The sequence below is a fragment of the Rhinatrema bivittatum genome, chromosome 10 (assembly GCF_901001135.1).
Source record: "Rhinatrema bivittatum chromosome 10, aRhiBiv1.1, whole genome shotgun sequence".
Taxonomy (NCBI): Eukaryota; Metazoa; Chordata; class Amphibia; order Gymnophiona; family Rhinatrematidae; genus Rhinatrema; species Rhinatrema bivittatum.
The window spans coordinates 23,396,591-23,416,881 of NC_042624.1; the positions used below are offsets into that span (position 1 = coordinate 23,396,591).

Consider the following 20,291-nt stretch of genomic DNA (forward strand, 5'->3'; position numbering starts at 1 on the left):
GTCTTGCTCAGTTCAGCCTGCACTGTTCCTGGCTTCCCTTCTCCCCTTTTCCATCTTCAGTCTATTTGGCACTGACCTCAGCTTTGGACCTAGATCTCCATCTTGCCTGCCGTCTGCCTCTGACCTCGGCTATGAACTCTGTCTATGCCCCATTGGCCACATGCCTCGACTTCGGCTAGCTCCTGGTAATTGTCTCTCTACAGCCTGTCCAGACCTTGGACTTGCCCCAGACTCTCTCACTATACACCCTGTGGGACCCTCGCCTAAGTCCTGCCAGCCCCTGGAACCCAAAACTCAATCTGCAGGGAACGGGGCTGGTAGAGGTGAAGCTCCAGTCCTGTTCCTGTCCAGGGTGCATTCACCAGCTGCTGTAGAGAGCCTAGTAGGTTTGCCTACTAGGTTGCATCAACCACGCCACAGCACAAGAGTCAACTATCCTTACAGGGGATAAGGGAATCCACTATATAATTCTGAGAATGGACAATGTATGACACTTACTTTAATGAGAAAGACTATTGTATATGAGTGAATGTCCCAACATGATTTGTGACTCTGTTCAATATTACTTCAGTGGTTTCCAACTTACTATCAGTCGAACAGTCATAAATTTCTCTTTACTTGCATAGCCTGGAGGACGCAGCCACAGCTGTAAATGAGATTACCTAAGATTTCCTTTGGTTAATATCTACCAGGAAGTGGATAGAAAAAATACCCAAGGTGACAAATATAGGAAAATTAGTTTCTTACCTGATAATTTTCGTTCCTGTAGTACCAAGGATCAGTCCAGGACACCTGGGTTGTGACTCCGCACCAGTAGATGGAGACAGACTAAAACTTGTGGGCGGAGCATATATGCCCCTGTGCCAGTCACAGCCCCTCAGTCTTACGTAATGTCAAAGTAGACAAAAAGCCAAAAGGCAACCATAGCTAACCATACAACTTGGTAGGGAAACGAAAGAAATCCAACACCCCTACAGGAACCAGGCTCCCCAACCGGGAGAACGAACAAACAAGGGTCAGCGTACTGAAAAATAAAAACAATAATGAGCGGACTCTCCGTTACTATAGCGCAGCACTGCAGGCGGGATCCTGGACTGATCCTTGGTACTACAGGAACGAAAATTATCAGGTAAGAAACTAATTTTCCTTTCCCTGTACGTACCAGGATCAGTCCAGGACACCTGGGATGTACCAGAGCTAACTTACCGAGGGTGGGAAGCAGAGTCCCGCTCGGAGTACCCTCTCTCCAAATCCCCCAGCATCAGTAGCCTGAACATCCAACCGGTAATGTTTAATGAAGGTATGCAACGACTTCCAGGTAGCCGCCCTGCAAATCTCTTGAGGCGACACCTGAGAAGATTCCGCCCAAGACGCAGCGTGAGACTGCGTCGAATGAGCCCGAAGACCCACCGGTGGAGATTTTCCGCGCAGAATGTACGCGGAACCAATGGCTTCCTTGAGCCAATGGGCAATCGTCGTGCGGGACGCCGCAGAACCTTTCTTTGGACCCGAAGTCAACACAAACAGATGATCCGTCACCCGAAACGGATTGGTGACCTCCAGATAGCGAAGAAGGGACCTCCGCACATCTAGCTTTCGCAATTCTCTCGTTTTCGGGTCCGAAGACTCCCCAACCGCGAAAGCGGGAAGTTCAATCGATTGATTCAAATGGAAAGCCGACACGACTTTAGGAAGGAAGGAGGGAACTGTCCGCAAGGAAACCCCCGAATCGGAAATGCGCAAGAAGGGCTCCCTACAGGACAGCGCCTGTAATTCCGAAACACGGCGAGCGGACGCAATCGCCACCAGGAATACGGTCTTCAACGTGAGATCCTTGAGCGTAGAACGCTTCAGGGGCTCAAACGGCGCTGAGCCTAAGGCTGAGAGCACCCAGTTGAGGTTCCAGGACGGGCAAGGGAGCCGCAAAGGAGGACGGAGGTGTTTAGCCCCCCGAAGAAAACGGGAGATATCCGGGTGGAGAGCCAGAGAGACCCCCCGGACCTTACCACGCAAACACCCAAGCGCCGCCACTTGGACCCGAAGGGAATTGCACGCTAAACCTTTGGCGAGCCCCGCCTGGAGAAAAGCCAAAATATCGGAAATAGAAGCGGAAGTGGGATCCAGACCCCGCTCCATGCACCATTCCTCAAAAACTACCCAGACCCGAACATAAGCTAGGGACGTAGACTGTTTTCTGGATCTCAGCAACGTAGCAACGACCGCATCCGAGTAGCCTTTTCTCTTCAACCGATACCTCTCAAAAGCCATGCTGCGAGACAGAAGTGAGCCGCATCCTCCAAACAGACGGGGCCCTGACGAAGGAGCCCCGCGAACCCCTGGAGACGAAGAGGTGCGGCCACCAACAACTGGACCAGGTCCGCAAACCACGGACGGCGTGGCCACTCCGGCGCCACCATGATCACGTTGGACGGGTGCAATTCTATGCGCCGCAGGATCTTGCCGATCATGGGCCACGGTGGGAACACATACAGTAGCACATCCACCGGCCAGGGAAGCACCAACGCGTCGACTCCCTCTGCTCCTCTTTCGCGACATCGACTGTAAAATCTCGGAGCCTTTGCGTTGTGCCACGTGGCCATCAGATCCATGTGGGGCGTTCCCCAAGTCCTGCAGATGAAGAGAAACGCCTCGTCCGCCAGCTCCCACTCTCCGGGATCTAGGTGGTGACGGCAGAGAAAATCCGCCTGGACGTTGTCGACCCCTGCTATGTGGGACGCAGCGAGATGGCTGAGATGCCGCTCTGCCCAGAGCATCAAGAGCCGCGCCTCCTCCGCCACTAGAGGACTTCTTGTCCTGCCCTGGCGATTGATGTAAGCCACGGTGGTAGCGTTGTCCGACAATACCCGGACCGCCTGTCCGCGCACTAGGGGTAGAAAAGCTTGCAGCGCCAGACGGACCGCTCTGGTCTCCAGCCGGTTGATAGACCACCGGGTCTGCAACTGTGACCACAGACCCTGAACCGACTTCCCCTGGCAAACTGCCCCCCAGCCGTAAAGACTGGCATCCATGGTCACCACCGTCCAGTTGGGCACCAGAAGGGACACTCCACAGGAGAGATGCTTGGAATCCAGCCACCAGCTCAGGCTGGATCGCGCCTGACCCTCGAGAGGTAGAGGTAGATAGAAATCTTCGGAAACCGGTTTCCAGCGGGAAAGCAATGAGGACTGCAGCGGTCGTAGATGAGCGAACGCCCAAGGGACTAACGCCAGCGTGGATGCCATAGACCCCAGAACCGTCAGGTAATCGTAGACTCGTGGCCGATGTAGCGACAAAAGACGCAGCACCTGAGACTGCAGTTTGCACATCCGTTCCTGAGAGAGAACCACCTTGCCTCGCTTCGTGTCGAAAAGGGCTCCCAGATACTCCAAGGACTGGGAGGGTTCGAGATGACTCTTGCTGTAGTTGACCACCCAGCCCAGGGACTGCAAGAGCTGCAACACTCTGGCCACCGCCTGCCGACACAGAGTCTGAGACTTCGCCCGGATCAGCCAATCGTCGAGGTAAGGGTGAACCAGCAGGCCTTCCCGACGCAACTGCGCCGCCACGACGACCATCACTTTCGTGAATGTCCGAGGCGCTGTCGCCAGGCCGAACGGGAGCGCCCGGAACTGGAAGTGCCTGCCCAGAATGCAAAACCGCAGGAACCGCTGAAACGCTGGATGGATGCCCACATGAAGGTATGCTTCTGTGAGATCTAGGGACGCCAGGAATTCGCCGGGACGCACAGCCGCGATCACCGAACGAATGGTCTCCATCTTGAAGTGAGGGACCCGAAGGCATCTGTTGACTCCTTTCAGATCCAGAATTGGGCGGAAAGTGCCTTCTTTCTTGGGGACTATGAAGTAAATGGAGTAACGGCCCTTGCCGTACTGATCGGCCGGAACCGGAGAGATGGCTCCCAAGCTTTCTAGTCTTTGGATGGTATCTAGCACCGCCACCTTCTTCTTGGGATCCTTGCAGGGTGAGACCAGGAATTTGTCCGTTGGGATGCGAGCAAAATCTAACTCGTAGCCGTGTTTTATCACGTCGAGGACCCACTGATCCGACGTCACGCTGGCCCATTCCTCGAGGAATAAGGATAGACGCGCCCCCACGTTTGGAACAACGGGCCGAGGACGCGACGAGAGATGGGCCGGCCGAACTTCATTGCGAAGGCTTGGAGCCCGCACCCGACTGGGCCCCTCCTTGTCGGCCAAAACGTTTGCCCCGAAAGGACTGCTGCCACTGGGGGTTCCGAGAGGAAGACGGTCTATACGAGGGTCCAGAGGATCTTTGCGGCCTTGACTTCCTGGGCCCCCGGAACCGGGCTCTGCCTGAAAAGGAAGATCTGGACCGGGCCCTATCCTCCGGCAGCTTAAACGCTCAGTTCTCTCCCAGGGAAACCATCAAATCGTCCAACTCCTTGCCAAACAGCAATTTCCCCTTAAAAGGCAAAGCCCCGAGGTGAGCCTTGGAAGAGCCATCCGCTGCCCAATTGCGCAGCCAAAGGAGACGACGTGCCGACACCGCTGCCACCATGGACCTAGCTGAGGTGCGCAAAAGATCATGGAGTGCATCAGCTCCATAGGCAATAGCCGCCTCTAATCTGTCTGCTTGGGAAGCCTCCTCGGAAGAGAGACCCGCATTCGCCTGCAGGACCTGAGCCCAGCGCAGACTAGCACGCATAGCAAAATTTGTGCAAATGGCGGCGCGCACCCCTAGGGCAGAAACCTCAAAAATCTTTTTGAGTTGAACCTCCAACTTCCGGTCTTGAATATCCCGGAGGGCTGCCGCTCCCGTGACCGGGATGGTAGACCTCTTCATGACAGCGGACACCGCCGAATCCACCTTTGGGAGTCGGAGGAGCTCAAGCGCATCCTCCGGCAAAGGGTAAAGTTTGTCCATGGCCTTGCTGACTTTCAGACCTAACTCCGGAGTATCCCATTCCTTGAAGAGGATATCCGTGGACGAAAAATGAAAAGGAAAGGCGACCGCCGGCCCTGTGAGCCCAAGCAGCACGGGATCCATATTTGCCTCCTGGCGGACCACCACCGGAGGAGCTTCAATCCCCAGCTCCTGGAGAATGGCCGGAATGAGTGGCGACAGTTCCTCTCTGCGGAACAGACGCACCACCTTAGGGTCATCCCCGTCGACGGCCTGCGCTCCTTTACCTGTACTTGGCTGCGCCGAGCCATCTGCTGCTGCCGTCCCAGCCCCCGGCAGGGGCTCCTCGGAGGCCTCTGTGTCCGCCCCGGAGGTATCTTCGGAATCAGAGTTCTGCGGCACCCCTCGGGGAAGCCGCTTGCCCCGGGCCGCGCTCTGGGTGATCTTCGCCACCCTCCTGGCCGTCTTCTTCTGCGGCGGGGACCGGTGGACCCTTGAGCGCGAGGCGTCCCCCCGTCTGCGCTTGCTGCGCTTATAACGGAGAACTTTGCGCAGCAAAAGCACAAAATCTTCAGAAAACTCGCCCGAATCTGACGCGTCGCTTTCCGAATGCCCCCGGGACTGGGACCCCTCAGAAGGGACCTCCCCCGCCGCACCCCGCTGCGGGGAAAGCATAGGAGGTAAAACCGAGGCCCCCACCGTTTCCCGCGAAACTACCCGGCCGGAAGACAAAATGGCCGCCACTCCCGCGCTGACCGGGAACGGGTCAGGAGGCCTATCAGGGGGACCCCCCCCCCTGCGACAGCGATCGCGCAACCTGGGAACGGGCCCCCCGAGGTGCCGCCGACGATCCCTCGTCTCCCGGGATGCAGGCCGAGCAAAGGCTGTCCCGGGAGAGACGCGCACGCGCCGAGCCGCAGGCCCTGCACTGCGAGCCGCGCGGCATAGCAAAAACCGCGGGAAACCAAAGGGCGCGCCGAAAAACAGTGAGGGGCGCTGAAGAAAGCAGAAAATTAAAAAACAAATCACCGCGGCGAAAAACGGCGACCTCCCCCCTGCCGACGCCCCCCCCCCCCCCCCCGAGCGGAACGGAGCGCAACGCCAGGCAACGGAGAGCCGACAAAAACAAAGTAAAACACTTTACAATTTTTTTTTTTTTTTTTTTACAAAAAAACAAACGCTGTCCCTGGTACTGAAAAGCCCTATGTCCTGCAGGGGTGAGTGAACCGGGCTCCCCGGTGTCACCCCTGACGCTGCTACTAGACCAGCCGGGTCCTCAACCCTAGCAGCGGCCTCAACCTGGGGAGGGTAGTCCCCTCAGGACCTCTCAACTCCCCAGGGAGGCAGGGCAACCGGGACTAAAACTAACCAAATTCAACAAAAACCCAATTTGCAGAAAAAAACCAAGTCGGCCTAATAGAAAATAAAACCCAAAAAGCGAACCTGACTAAACCAGAATCAGGCCCGACAGGGCTGTGACTGGACCTGCACCACCTACTGGAGACAGAGTAAGACTGAGGGGCTGTGACTGGCACAGGGGCTTATATATGGCTCCGCCCACAAGTTTTAGTCTGTCTCCATCTACTGGTGCGGAGTCACAACCCAGGTGTCCTGGACTGATCCTGGTACGTACAGGGAATTAACAATACAAGATTTCAGTACAACTAAAATCTCTTCTTCTGTATTCTGGCAACTAATATGGTAATTCCATTTTACCAGCTACAAAGGGAATCACAGAAACTCGTTCAATAAAAGCTGACCTCTTGAGAAATAAAACAAATGAAAGAAAAGCAAGAGGACAGAGACAGGTAATAAAGATGTACAGATGATTTATCTAACAAAGCGCATAGGGACCAGCTACAACTCTATATATATATATATATATATATATATATATATATATATATATACGCACATATACCAAGCTCCTGATTTCAAAGTGGAATCTACAGAAAGGTGAATGATGATAACTCACCATGGACATTTAGTTTCACAGACTGAGTCACATTCCCAGCAATATTTGTGGCTACACAGAGGTACATTCCAGTGTCTGAAATCCTCGTCTCACTGATCTTCATTGACCCCGAGCTCAGAATAGTGTGTCTGCAAAACGGAAGATACGACGACTTGAAGAAATTGAAACTTTATTTATGCCATCAAAGAATGCAATCAATGAAAATATGAACAATTACACTTCATGCATGATTCTCCCCATTCCTGCCACCTGTAGATTGCTTTAATGGAATGCATAGTGCTGGTCCTGTACAGTATGCAGAAGTGAAGACCTGAAATGACGAGTTATTATATGAAGCCCAGCAGTTTCCTGTTCCTACTCCCGTGAGCTTTTGGATCAATTGGAACTGGTCTTAATTGAAGATGCTGTGCCATGAACCTTTACTTACAACATATCTGGGTTTCATCCCCTCCATTTCTTACTCTTTGCCCCACTCCCCTCTGTCTGAAACACTGTACCAGCAATATCCATTAAAGGTTTTCATATAGAAGAAAACCTGAAGTAATAGTCTGTTCAAAATGATGCCACTTCATATCTGTTCATAAGAACTTGTAGAGTAAATGTGAAAATAATATATTTTAAAATGCTACCATACAAATAAAAATGTGCCAGCATATTGCAGATACAGCTTTTCTATATGCTCATTATTAAAGATGGGTGCGTGCACATGAGATAAGCTCCAGCCCAGGGATTCAGTAGGAAATGGACTTGCTTTTCTATTCCCCTTACAATGTCTCAATCTCAAGGGTAAATATGTATGTATAAGGCTGTCAGTTGGTCATTCGATGCATTAATATGCATTAGTATGCATTATCATGTTTGAAACCCAACAGTGATTGGGATTTCATTCAGGAGCATATAAATTGCTTGACATTTGGCAGTGGTATCACATAATAATAGAGTAGATTATGGAAGACAATGACCAATTGGCCCATCCAGGCTCCCCAGTTTTTCCAGTCTATACTGCTAAGAACTGATTTCAGCTGCCAGCCGTAAAAGCTTGACTGCTTGCAGGATATTGCTCTATATCCTACGTCATTTTTTGTTGCCTTCCTCCTTGCTATTTTACCATCCTGAGTATATCAGCATACAAGCTCCCATATTAATCCACTTCTAGCCACCCTTCGCCCATGATTGATTACCAAGCTTTGTAATAATCTAAAGAGCTACCAAAACTATCAAGGCTGTTTGCTGAATATCCAGTCACCTAGGTCCCATGGTCTTGCTGGATAGTGCCTGACCACCAACAGCCTGATGACATTGGCTAACTTGGCGACCCCAAGGCCTAGCTCATGCTTCCTTTATTTGCCTCTTATTATCTTTCTGAGTGGAAGCCAGACACCATCAAACCTCTGGCATCAACTTACTTGTAGCCTGCTAGTTCCAAACCAGCTACCCCATGGCCTGTAGTAGTATTGCTTCATTGTTCTACCTTTTTCTGTTTTCTCTTTATTTCTTCTCTCCCCTTGCCTTGTTCTTGAAGCAGTGAATGGTATGGGCAACCTCCCAACCGTGTCCCTAATAAAGTCCTCTATATCTACCCCAAGCCTGCTTGAAATCTTTCATAGTGCTGGTTTACAGCTTGCTAAAGACTATTCAGTGAAATCAAACTGCTGGCAAACCGAGATAAATAGCTTTGTTTGTTTATTAGAGTAAGCTCAGCTATTTATTTTGATACCCCATGATAATGATTATGTAACCCCACCCCAGTGGGCCAGTCTAGCATAAAGTTATTTATACTCTTTGGGGCAGGGACCCTGACTAGCTGCTCTTCTTCTTCCTTTTCTTCCCAAGGTTAAGTTGGTTGAACTGGGGGAAGAAAGGAGTCCTCTCAGGTCCCGATGTGACGGGGGTGGTTTCCTTACACATTCCCTTGTGTTTCCCCTGGGGAGGATGCTGGTCTCCACTGTGAGTGCAGAAATAAATACTTCGGAGCCATCTGGTTAGTGTCCAAAATAAAAGGCTTTACAGTTAAGCACTGATGGCGAATGTCACAAAACTCAAACTGCAGCACCACAGACATCTATCTTCAGTTCCTTTACAGCCTCTTCCCTCTATCTGTGCAGGACTCACTTATATCAGGGCAAGGGAGGACCCACATAAATATATAATCGCCTGATTTTTAACTCCATTTGCATGCATAAAACATGGTTTTATGTACATAAATGGCCGTTATAAAATAGCCCAGGCTCAGTGAGCATAAAAGTGCCCATTTCTTGGTTTCATGCAAACTGGAGAGAGGATGTAGTTGGGACTTCTATGCCTACTTTATGATTTTAAAAAGGTAACCCACCCCTCTGAAAAGCAGATGTAATTTTGTGCGAGTCATTGTGTGCGTGTACGAAGCCACGTGCCCAAAACATTTTTAAATAAATTAATATGCATAACTTCGGGATTCGGGCTGCATGTAAGGGATGTATGCATGTATATAATCACACTCCCTTATGCACACATATGCAATGAACTAGTCCGAGATGATTCATCAATTCCTTCATAAGCACTTCTTTATCTTAAATACCCACATACAACATATAGCGTGAGCTGTTACCTAGGAGAGAATGGAGAAATAAGTTGCATTTCCTTGGCCCAGGAAATGATGGGAGGTGGTATGCTCTTCACCTCACACGGAAGTAAAACGTCTTCCCCTTCTGTTACTGAGATTTCTATTGCATCGCCTGGCGAATGTCCTTGTTGATCTCCTGAACCAGGCCTGGTCACCCTTGGCTTCACTGTATATATTGGAAGGATTAACCCAGACTGTTTAATTTCGTCTCAGATAAAGTACAGTTAACTGAATCACATTAAAATACAGAATAAAACTCTACATATGCAGAAAATATCCTCATGGCTATAAATTGTTCATGTTACCTAGATATCTAGGAAATATAATTATCAATCAATAGTGAGTCAAGATTGAGTCTTGGAATTTGTAACTATTATTAATATTTGGAGCATACATGATGTATTCATTTACTATTTTCTAATATTGCTAGTGGTTACTCAGGCCCGATGCCTTATATTGAACATTGAAATCTTTTAGGACAAACAGTGCAGTATTCTGAGCAACCCTGGAAGAGTCTCATCTGGACCTTGTACTAGCGTGTGATAAATGTGAGCAAGCCTAGTGATTAGGATAATAGACTAGCAACCAGGAGACCTGGGTTCAAATCCTGCTTTTGACATTGACACTTGTGACCTTGAGACGCTCCCATTGCCTCAGTTATTACCTGCAATTTAAGCTCTGTGGGGCAGGGACTTACTGTAGTCACACATAAGTTGCTATAAAGCACCTTGGTTTAGGAAACTATTTAACTGTAGAAATAATAAATGAATAATATCCCAGCTATTTATTCTCTAGCATTCCTGAGTCATGTAAATAATGAAATATCTGGTGAGATTTGACCTTCAGGCTTCTTTATTTACTCCTGTTCGGGTCAGCTCAGACATTCAACCCTGTCCGATGAATATTTTTTAATCTGCATAAATGTTTGCACATTTCTGAATTTCAGATGTTTAACCCTCTCTCTTTATCATGCTCTTTGCTTTCCGTACTCCTCCTGAGTTGAAACTACCCTTTGATTTTACTCCTGATGCTTGTAACCATTAAATAGTTTGCATGATTGTTATTCTATAAATACATATTAGCCATTTCTGGCATAAAGATGTTGCCTAAAACTGAATGCCTTAAGGAATGGGGTTGGATTGGCAATAAATGCCGGGCATGTGCATAAAAAAATGTTTTGTTTTGTGTCATTATGCCTTTTACTTAGGTCTTCCTTATTCTTCAATTGTGGCTGCTCCCCTCATTTATTTATTTATTTATTTAGATTTTTTATATACCGGCATTCGAGACAGCAGTCACATCATGCTGGTTCACATAAAACAGGGGTGCAAAGTAAACATAACAATAACAATGGTGCTGAAAAGGCAGTTACATATAACAAGCTTTCCCAGACGCTTAAGTGACAGACTCCCTAATTACTAAGTATCCTAATTACCCTAATTATGGTCACTGTATCCAGTACTAATTCTAAAATATCTACAACTGGACAATTATCTTTGAGATCAAAAATTTACTTTATTTCATATATAATTTGGCATTGCTTATATTTATATTTATTGCTACGTTAAATAGTTATACTGCTTATATAATATATTATATTTCTTTACTTATTACTATTTATTACCAGTTAAACTATTATTTCTTTATTTAGCTCTATGTTAAATTGTCAACCAGTTATACTGTTCCATATGTTCTACTGTTCCATGTAAAGCTCAGCTCTCTGTTGAGCAGTTCTTCGTTTTATGTAAACCGGAGTGATTTGTAGTCCCTACAAGAACTTCGGTATATAAAAATTAAAAATAAATAAATAAATAAATAACAAGGTGATAAGAACTTGGCTTAGAGGAAGAGAAAGGACAGGTTATTAATTTACACAAGTAAACGATAGGAGATAAGGTCGACCATAGTGTAGATGGAGATTAGGGGTGGCTTGGAAGTATTAGATCAATTGACGTCTGGGAAGGCTTGTATGAATATCCAGGTCTTTAGTCTTTTTTTGAAGGTTGAGATGCATGGTTCTATTCTGAGATTTGAGGGTATGGAGTTCCATAACGGTGGGATGGCTGTAGAGAAAGCTCGGTCTCTTAGTGTGCTGTGTCTGGTAGATTTGGGCGGTGGTACCTGTAGCGAACCCTTGTATGCATCTCTTGTCGGTCTTGACGAATTGTGTAGTCGGAGAGGGATCTGTAGGTCAATGGGAGCCAGTTGGTGGATGTTTTTGTATGTGGTGAGAATGGCCTTGTATATTATTCTAAAGTGTATCGGTAGCCAATGGAGGTTCTTTAGAATAGGGGTTATGTGGTCCCTTCTCCTGGTATTTGTCAGAATTCGTCTCATGAACACATGACATAGAACACTGGACATAGAACACTGGACATAGAACACTGGACATAGAACACTGGACATAGAACTGGACATAGAAGCCAGAGCATAGACGTCTGCTCTGGCTTCTATCTCCAGTCCTGTCTAACATCAGCCTCCAGCCCTGAAGCCTGCATCCCAAGTCTGCTCTGGCTTCTATCTCCAGTCCTGTCTGACATCAGTCTCCAGCCCTGCAGCCTGCACCCCAAGTCTGCTCTGGCTTCTATCTCCAGTCCTGTCTGACATCAGCCTCCAGCCCTGCAGCCTGCACCCCAAGTCTGCTCTGGCTTCTATCTCCAGTCCTGTCTGACATCAGCCTCCAGCCCTGCAGTCTGCACCCCAAGTCTGCTCTGGCTTCTATCTTCAGTCCTGTCTGACATCAGTCTCCAGCCCTGCAGTCTGCACCCCAAGTCTGCTCTGGCTTCTATCTCCAGTCCTGTCTGACATCAGTCTCCAGCCCTGCAGCCTGCACCCCAAGTCTGCTCTGGCTTCTATCTCCAGTCCTGTCTAACATCAGCCTCCAGCCCTGCAGCCTGCATCCCACGTCTGCTCTGGCTTCTATCTCCAGTCCTGTCTGACATCAGTCTCCAGCTCTGCAGCCTGCACCCCAAGTCTGCTCTGGCTTCTATCTCCAGTCCTGTCTAACATCAGCCTCCAGCCCTGCAGTCTGCATCCCACGTCTGCTCTGGCTTCTATCTCCAGTCCTGTCTAACATCAGCCTCCAGCCCTGCAGCCTGCATCCCCAGGCCTGTTCAGCTTCACCTCAGTTCGTTCCTCTCCACTCCAGCTTCCCGTCCAGTTTTAGCCTTAGGTATCTCCCTTGTTCAAGTCCTGCTGGACACCAGAACCCAAGGGCTCAACCTGCAGGGAAGGTGGCTGGTAGAGGCCGAAGATCCCCTAGTCTAGTCTGCCCCTGGAGTCCTGGACTGTTCCTGTGGGTGTTCCCCAGCTGAGCTGGGTCCTCAACTCTAACACTCCTGCTTGCATAACCTTCACTGGCTGCTGGGTAAGTGGGGAATTCGGTTTAAGATTTTATTTACAATCTATAAAGTGATTAACAGCCTGGTGCCCTGTTGCTTTAATAGGGTCTTAAAAATGTTATCGTCCTCCCAGTTTATTGCACTCCTTGTTGGATGTCCCATCCGTTAAACACATTAGACTGTGTGATTCCAGTGAATGTTAATTCAGTGTTGCTGGTCCTTTACAGTAGAATGCACTCCCCAAAGAAGATGAAGTCTGAGACGTCCATAGTCTGTTTTAGGCAGTTGTTAAAGACGCATTTGTTTACGTGTGCTTTTAACTAATGGGGTGGATTCTACCTGATTTATCTAAGGGTCTTAGTCCCCTTGTTTGATTGAATAAATACCCTGTCCTTTCAGCATTCTAGGCTAGTAGGGTTGGCTAGGATGGACTGCTGCACAAGATATCCCAACTAATTTTTATATAAACATGTTGACAGTTGGGAGTCCATGCACCTGCTCTTGTGTTACATCAACAAGACATGGTCAGGTTAGTTTAGATGCTAGAGCATTGGTTTCATTTGTGATGTTTTTATTTTCTTGTGTAGTGTCATACATCACTTGGATTGTGTTATGTTCACTGTGACGCACTTAGAATTGTGGATAGAGCGGGCAATCAATTTTTTTAATAAATCAACATATAAATTATATTTCACTTGGATGCAGCTCCATCACTGCTCTCTACATTAATGGTGGGGGTGGAAGGGGAATAGAACAAAGAGCTAAGAGAAACAGATAAGTATGAGAGAAAAGATGTGTGGAGCTTGCTGGGCAGACTGGATGGGCCATTCGGTCTTCTTCTGCCGTCATTTCTATGTTTCTATGTTTCTATGTAAATTTAAAGGCTTTTTTCATGGGGGTAAATGGCTATTTGCCCGCATAAATTATGTGAAAACTACTCGCCCTTCCTGTGTGGAAGAGTACACGCGCTGTGAAACTTTATCCTTATTGAGCAGAGGCGTTCCCAGTAGTGGGGGTTTATGGTGGGGGATGCAACAACGCATGCAATTTTCCATTTTCAAAACTATGCTCGTTGTTTGGAAGGGAACAGAATCCATAGAAACAGGAAATGCAAATCTCTGTGGGTGTTTTCCTTGGCCGTTCTCAAAGAGAAATTATGTGCATAGTTCAGAACTAGTGCAAAGTTTGAGGGTGGATGGGGGTCTCATAAGACCCTGGGGAGGGGGTGTTGCACACAGGGGTTGTCATCAAGCTTTGTGAAACTTCCCGGGAGCACTGGAATGCGCATTACCATCCCTTGTTCCCAGGAAAAGTGAGCTACAACTGCTCAAGGTCACCAGGAGCATCAGTGGGAGAAGCAGAATTTGAACATTGGCTTCCCTGCTTCTCGGCCCACTGACCCAACTACTAGGCTACTCCTCCAGGTGCTTTACCACTTTGCTGGTAGTTTAAGTTTCATGGACATTTCATTTCACTTTCATAACATTATCCACTTCCATATGCAGCATAGAGGGTCATCGAGTTTAGCTGTAACAATGTACAAATGTACACCAGGAAAAATATAAATGAATAACACTGCAGGGTTTAAATAAGGTGATGGCAATGAAACAGCAGAGCTTCACAAAGCTGAAAACTAACTAAGTTAAGGGGTATATATTATATACACATGTGCTTCTGCAATAATTTTGTATTTTATTTTTTAAAGAAGCATGACGATCAATCCCAGCATGCTTAGACATGAAAGCTGAAAAACCAAGACTGGTTCCAAACATTCTTGCAGCCTGGATTTAGTTAACAGATTTGTCTTCCATTCAGCATACTCATGGATTGAGCTTGAGATGCTGTGTACTGTCTTCTGTATCGTTAATCTAAGTATGCAAATCAAAGCTAAAATAGAATCATCTTTGGTTTCTATTTCAATATAGTTTTTTTGGTCTATGAAAAGTAAGATTTAGTCTAAGGATTTTATGAGAAAACTGATACTCCCCCAATAGCTATACTTTTACATTCATTTCCGTTTTACCTTCCTTTCCATTTTGCAGCAGAAGACACTTGCATGTATCAGACACTTGGGTAGCAAATTAGCAGAAGTACCAATCGTCAAAGTGTCAACCCTTCAACATTTTGGAAAGCCATTCAAGTTCAGCTTTCAGTTCAGTCTACTAGGACCCCCCTGGTTTCATGAACTATCTCCAAGTAGCTGAGGCTACGACAATGAATTCATGATTAACAAAGCTTACCATAAACAGTTAACTGCACTTTGCGTGTGGCGTAGCCAGCGGCATTGGTTGCTGTACAGACGTACTCCCCACTCTCATCACCTCCTGGTGATACGATGTGCAAACTCCCATCGGATCCTGCCAAAAACTTGGCATTGCTGGGAGTAATGAGCTCCCCTTTCTACCAAAGCAGAATGGAAAACAAAAAAAATAGCAAGAATGCATTATCCAACAAGACATTGTGTAAAATGAATCTCAGAAAACTCGCAAACCGGGATGGATATAAACAATGACCTGGAAGATTTGTATGAAAGCGTGGAGATGTGGTGTTGCAATCAATCTGCCTGAATGATTTGAAATGGTTATGAAAAAAAAGGCCAATAGATAAACATATCCAGCTGTTGGTTATTTTTGGCCCCAATAGAAAAATGGTCACGTTCCAGTGTTCCTGGTACTATATGGTCATCGAAGCATGCCAACAAGACTGGTTAGCAATTAAAGGCCCGGCTGTTTAAGATAAATAAAGGAAGTGATATTTTCAATACCAAAGAGTTTGAGCTTTGCTCAACATGACTGGATGCATAACTAGGTATGGGGTTTTCAGCTCCGAAAGAGAAGATTACTTCACTGCAAATCAAGTTTACTAAGTAAATTCAGTGCCTTCATACTAGGGAAGGAATTCTGTGGAAAGAAGAAACCATGAAATAGAGGGTACTTTAAAAACAGAACTTAGAAACTGTTTGCAGTAATGAACTCTTTAGTCATTTCATTACAATATACAGGGCCAAACTCAAGGGATGGGAATTTAGTCCCACAATGTTATTTATGCATCTTTTAGCTGCACAATTCAGCCAAGTTCATTCTTTGGAATAAAACCCATCCAATTTAAAATTGTACAAGTTAGTGATCTGCAACATTTTTGCAGATTTTCTTGGCAATCCAAGAAAATTTGCGCAAATCTGGGCAAAAAGCTGAAATGTGATGCAAACACAAAATGCACCCTGGAGGCAAAATAGAATTTTGAAAAAAAAGGTTTGACCCAATTTTTAAATCTGGCCATAAATACTCCATAGAATTTTTCTCTTCGAGCTACAATAGGCATGATTTTATTTTTTTGGAATTGGTAACCAACCAAAAGTATATATACTTTACCTTGGACCAGATGATGGATGGTTTGGGCACTCCATTTGCTTTGCAGGGTAATGTAACAGCAACTCCTTCGATTGTGCTGAATATCTGCTGGCTATGCTGAATGATGGGCAGAACTAAACAGAAACAAAAGAGGGTATTTTGGGGACATGTTCATTTCAGACTTGGACATGGCACAATGCATATTCCTCTAAAATATCCCCAGGAAATCAGAAAAGAAATCACAGCTTGAAGATGGACCAACCTGACGTGTGACAAGTAAAGGAGCTACAGAAATCCTTAGCCGGGATTGTTGCAAACATTGATCGGGCCCAGAGAAGATGCTTTCTGTTTCTAGTGGAAGAGGCATTACGCACTAGATTACGCTATGTTTGATGTAAAATAGGTTGATTACACTGAGCCAAAGATCCCAAACTACTATTGTTACTTCACCTCTCTTTCTCAACCAATATGATAAATTTTATGACAACACATTGCCCCTGTCCCACCTCCACCATCCCCCTCTCCTTGTCTGTTCACTTCATCTACCTGGAAGAGGGAGAGCCAGATGAACACTAACTGCAGGTTACAGAGGCCAAAGGGACCCCCTCAGTGGAAGGAGTGTTCCCAGGGGACTTAACTTGCATAGGGAGCCAGAGTTCCAATCAAAGCTGTGCTTCTGATTCCAGAGACAGCGCTCCCCAGCCCCGTGCGGGAGGGAGTCCCGGTCATTCTATAATGGTGACATCTGAGGAACAGACAGGACAAATGAAGGCAGGGTTTTGGAAGAAGCAATGGTGCATGGCCCCTGGTTGAGAATTGCTGCCACAATGACTGGGCTAAGGGAGTTGAGGACTGGGGGCATGGAGGTATAAAAAGAGGAAATAAAATGCCTTGAGCAATTGCAAATGAAGGCTCATGGTGCCACAGGTTCTGGAGGCCACTTCTGACTGAGCTGAATGCACAAAGAGCAGGAGGCGGGAAACTGCCACAGAAAAGGGAAATTAGGCTCTTAAAAAAAATCTACTTTTCTGCTGTTGTGGATATTTCAGTTGTAGAAGATTAGTGGTGGGGGGAAGGCAATCTAAACAGATGAGAACGGGAATTAGGCACTGCTTGACAGGGTAGGCTTTACTTACCTTGACTACCCCAAAGAGCTCGGCCACTGGAGAAAAGTTTGAAAAAGATTCTATCAGAGCCATGACACATGCATGGCTCCATTCCTAGAATAACCCTGGTTTACAACAAACTGAAAGGTCCCGGAGTAACTCTGCAGAAGCCACCATTCTGTTTGTTACAGAGACGGGCTGTGTTGCTAACAGAAGTCATGAGCCTGATTTAGAAAGGAATTTTTTCCATGCACGGACGGGAGAAAAACTCTTTGCAGGTTAGGCCTCTGGTGCATAAATACACCCTCACTTTGAGATCTAACGCTGGCCTTTGCAGAACAAGTCGCTCTTTTTTGTTACTGAAGATCTGATAAACAAGGCAGATTTGTTTCAACATATGCAAACAATTACTACTGAAAAATATCACATGAACAGCAAAATTAAAAAACCTGCTCTCAGAGATGCCAAGATTGAAACCTCAAATTGCTGGAGGCTTTCCAGTAACCATGTGAAGTGTGTCGCAGCTAGGGGAGGGAGGAATATGTGAGCTTTGTGAAGAGGGAGAGCCTGGGCTAATCAGTATCCGAGTGGGTCAGCCACCGGTGGAGGGAATGAATGAGGCAGGGTGGAGAGCGTGTGTGGACCTGAGGGGTAGATTTTGCAGAATGTATGAGAGGGAGAGGGAATTCATGGGATCGTAGTGGTGTAAAAGCCCAATCTTTCAGGAGAGAACACGTGAACTGGAGGATAAGTGAGTGAGTACGGCAAAGCTAGAACAAGAGAGTGGCATACATCAGTGAGGAGCGAAGTGGAAAGGTTTCATACTCTCACCCCCACGTTTCCCTGTCTCTTATTCTTTTCCTCCTCAAACCCATTTCCCTTCTCTCAATTTCCTGCCCGCCGCCCACCCCCAGCAGGACAATCCACTTCTGGGCTCTGCTCTTTGCTCCTCCGGCACCTCGGCAAGCTCCGATGCATTGTTTTACTTCCCATGCATTGTACTACTCAGTTGTTGTTATTAAAGTGAGCAAAAATAGGGGCCTGGTCTTTCATATAATTTTTGTTTCAGGAGGAGACAGGGTTATTCGGTACATTGTTGAATAGTGTATGTAATACAAGATAGACCGGGGTAAAATGGCTTTTAACTGGTCAGAAACGTTGTGCTTCATGGACGCCGAGGTAGGGGAGGTGCTAAATGCACCCTCCATTTTTTCACAAGATGGGGGAGGTCTGGTGAATGGATCATGGGATAAGATCATCCGATTAAATAAGAGATTGATTAGAACAGACGCACATTCGGGCACACTAATCGAGTACTGTAACTTTTTTTTGATTAGTAACTTTGTTACCAGAACTTCGGTATATAAAACTGTTAAATAAATAAATAAATACTGTAGAGCCCAGAGGATCCTTAGAGGGTTGCGAATACAGAAAGAGCCACGTCTCTATAGTGAAGATGCAGATTTTGTCCTTGACTGGAATAGAATACTTAATAAATGTGCACTAGATTTGATGCTTTTAATCATAAAAAAAGCACAGTCTTCATCAAAACAGTTAAAGATGGATTTAGAAATGGAAGTCACTCTAGAGAAATCTAGACCTTCTATTGAAGCCTTTGAAAAATTTGAAAAAGATTTGAAAAACCAGATGGAAGAGTTTTCTGCAGAAATAAGAAAATTTAAATTTTCTAAATTCACTAGGGTCGAAAATGACTATAAACGTGGCTATATATATCAGTGGATGGGGCCTAATGGTAGACCGAGAGAACGACGGGTTACTTTTCAAAATTCGTCGGATGATTCCTCAGGAGATGAGAGAGAGAGGAGGGAAGAAGGAGGGAGAAGACATTTAGAACTAAAGGGAGGAGGAGGGTAGAAAGTATAATTCCTGAGTCTACAGGGGAGTCTTTTTTAGGGCCCAGGGAATCCAGATCAATGGTCCGTGTGGGTCTACAGGGGAACGATCGCTCCAATGGTTGGAACAGGGGAAAGATAGGTTGGGAACCACACGACAGTGCTCGTCCCAGGACACGGTCACAGTTTCAGGGACAACACAGCAGTGGTGAACAAGGGTGGATTGGCCTATCGGGGAATCGGGCATCCCCGGGTGGGCCGATCGCTCCAGTTATGTGGTCTGCCGTGCATGGCCATGACAGAGCCGCACTCGGCAGACCACGTGATGTGTCCCGGGCCGGCCTGGACGGTGAATACCCGGGCCGGTTCAACATCGTGAATCCACCACTGGTGGTGAACCTTTTATCAAAGGTATTATCCTCTGAGCAATTAAAGGTATTGGAGCAGGGACTTTCATTCATTTCCACTAACCATACAGATATAGTCCAACTTTTGGTAGCAGTACATAAATTTATGCGGACACTAAGATTAAAGCTATTTTTTGGTAACCAAAATGTAAGAGGAAATGATCATTCATTAGTACAACCGAAATCAGTGTGGTGCCCTCCAGGCCCCACTGATCCGGTGCTCCAAACATTCATGTCTTTAGTAGAAAAAAAGATATCAAGCGGATTACCCCTAAACAAAGTAGAGAGATAATAGTGATAATCTCACGAGATCAGAGAGATATGCCTTGAGAGTGTTACAACGGGATGAGGACATCACTATTAAACCTGCGGATAAGGGGGGTGCCGTGGTTGTTATGAATCACAATTGATGAATGAATCATTTTATGTTGAATTACAGGAAGAACCTACAGTAAATCTGAAGAAAGGTATTGATAAGATGTTGGAGGGGGCACTCAAAGCAAATTGGATTACACAGCGAGGGTATAGATATTTAAGGGTAGAGTATCCGGTGGTTCTGTAGTTCTACATACTTCCAAAAATACACAAGATGTTGGATAAACCTCCAGGCAGACCTATAATGTCCTCCCGAGGGTCTTTGTTAGATCCCCTATCAATTTTTGTTGATCAGTTATCATGCCCCTTTGTGGAAGACCTGCCCTCATATATCAGAGATTCTGGTCACATGATTATTGTTCTTGAGGAATTTTCTATTTCCCCCAGCTAATATGTGG

The 20,291-nt window shown here is 46.5% G+C and overlaps 1 protein-coding gene across 1 annotated transcript in view; it reads right to left on the reverse strand.

Moving 5' to 3' along the window:
- The window catches only part of HMCN1 (hemicentin 1), a 688,208-nt gene that overhangs the window by 348,136 nt on the left and 319,781 nt on the right, over positions 1-20,291 (reverse strand). Inside the window, 4 exon segments of the mRNA XM_029617466.1 lie at positions 6,860-6,987; positions 9,447-9,627; positions 15,043-15,202; positions 16,174-16,286. Of these exon segments, the coding sequence (XP_029473326.1) occupies positions 6,860-6,987; positions 9,447-9,627; positions 15,043-15,202; positions 16,174-16,286 (582 nt within the window).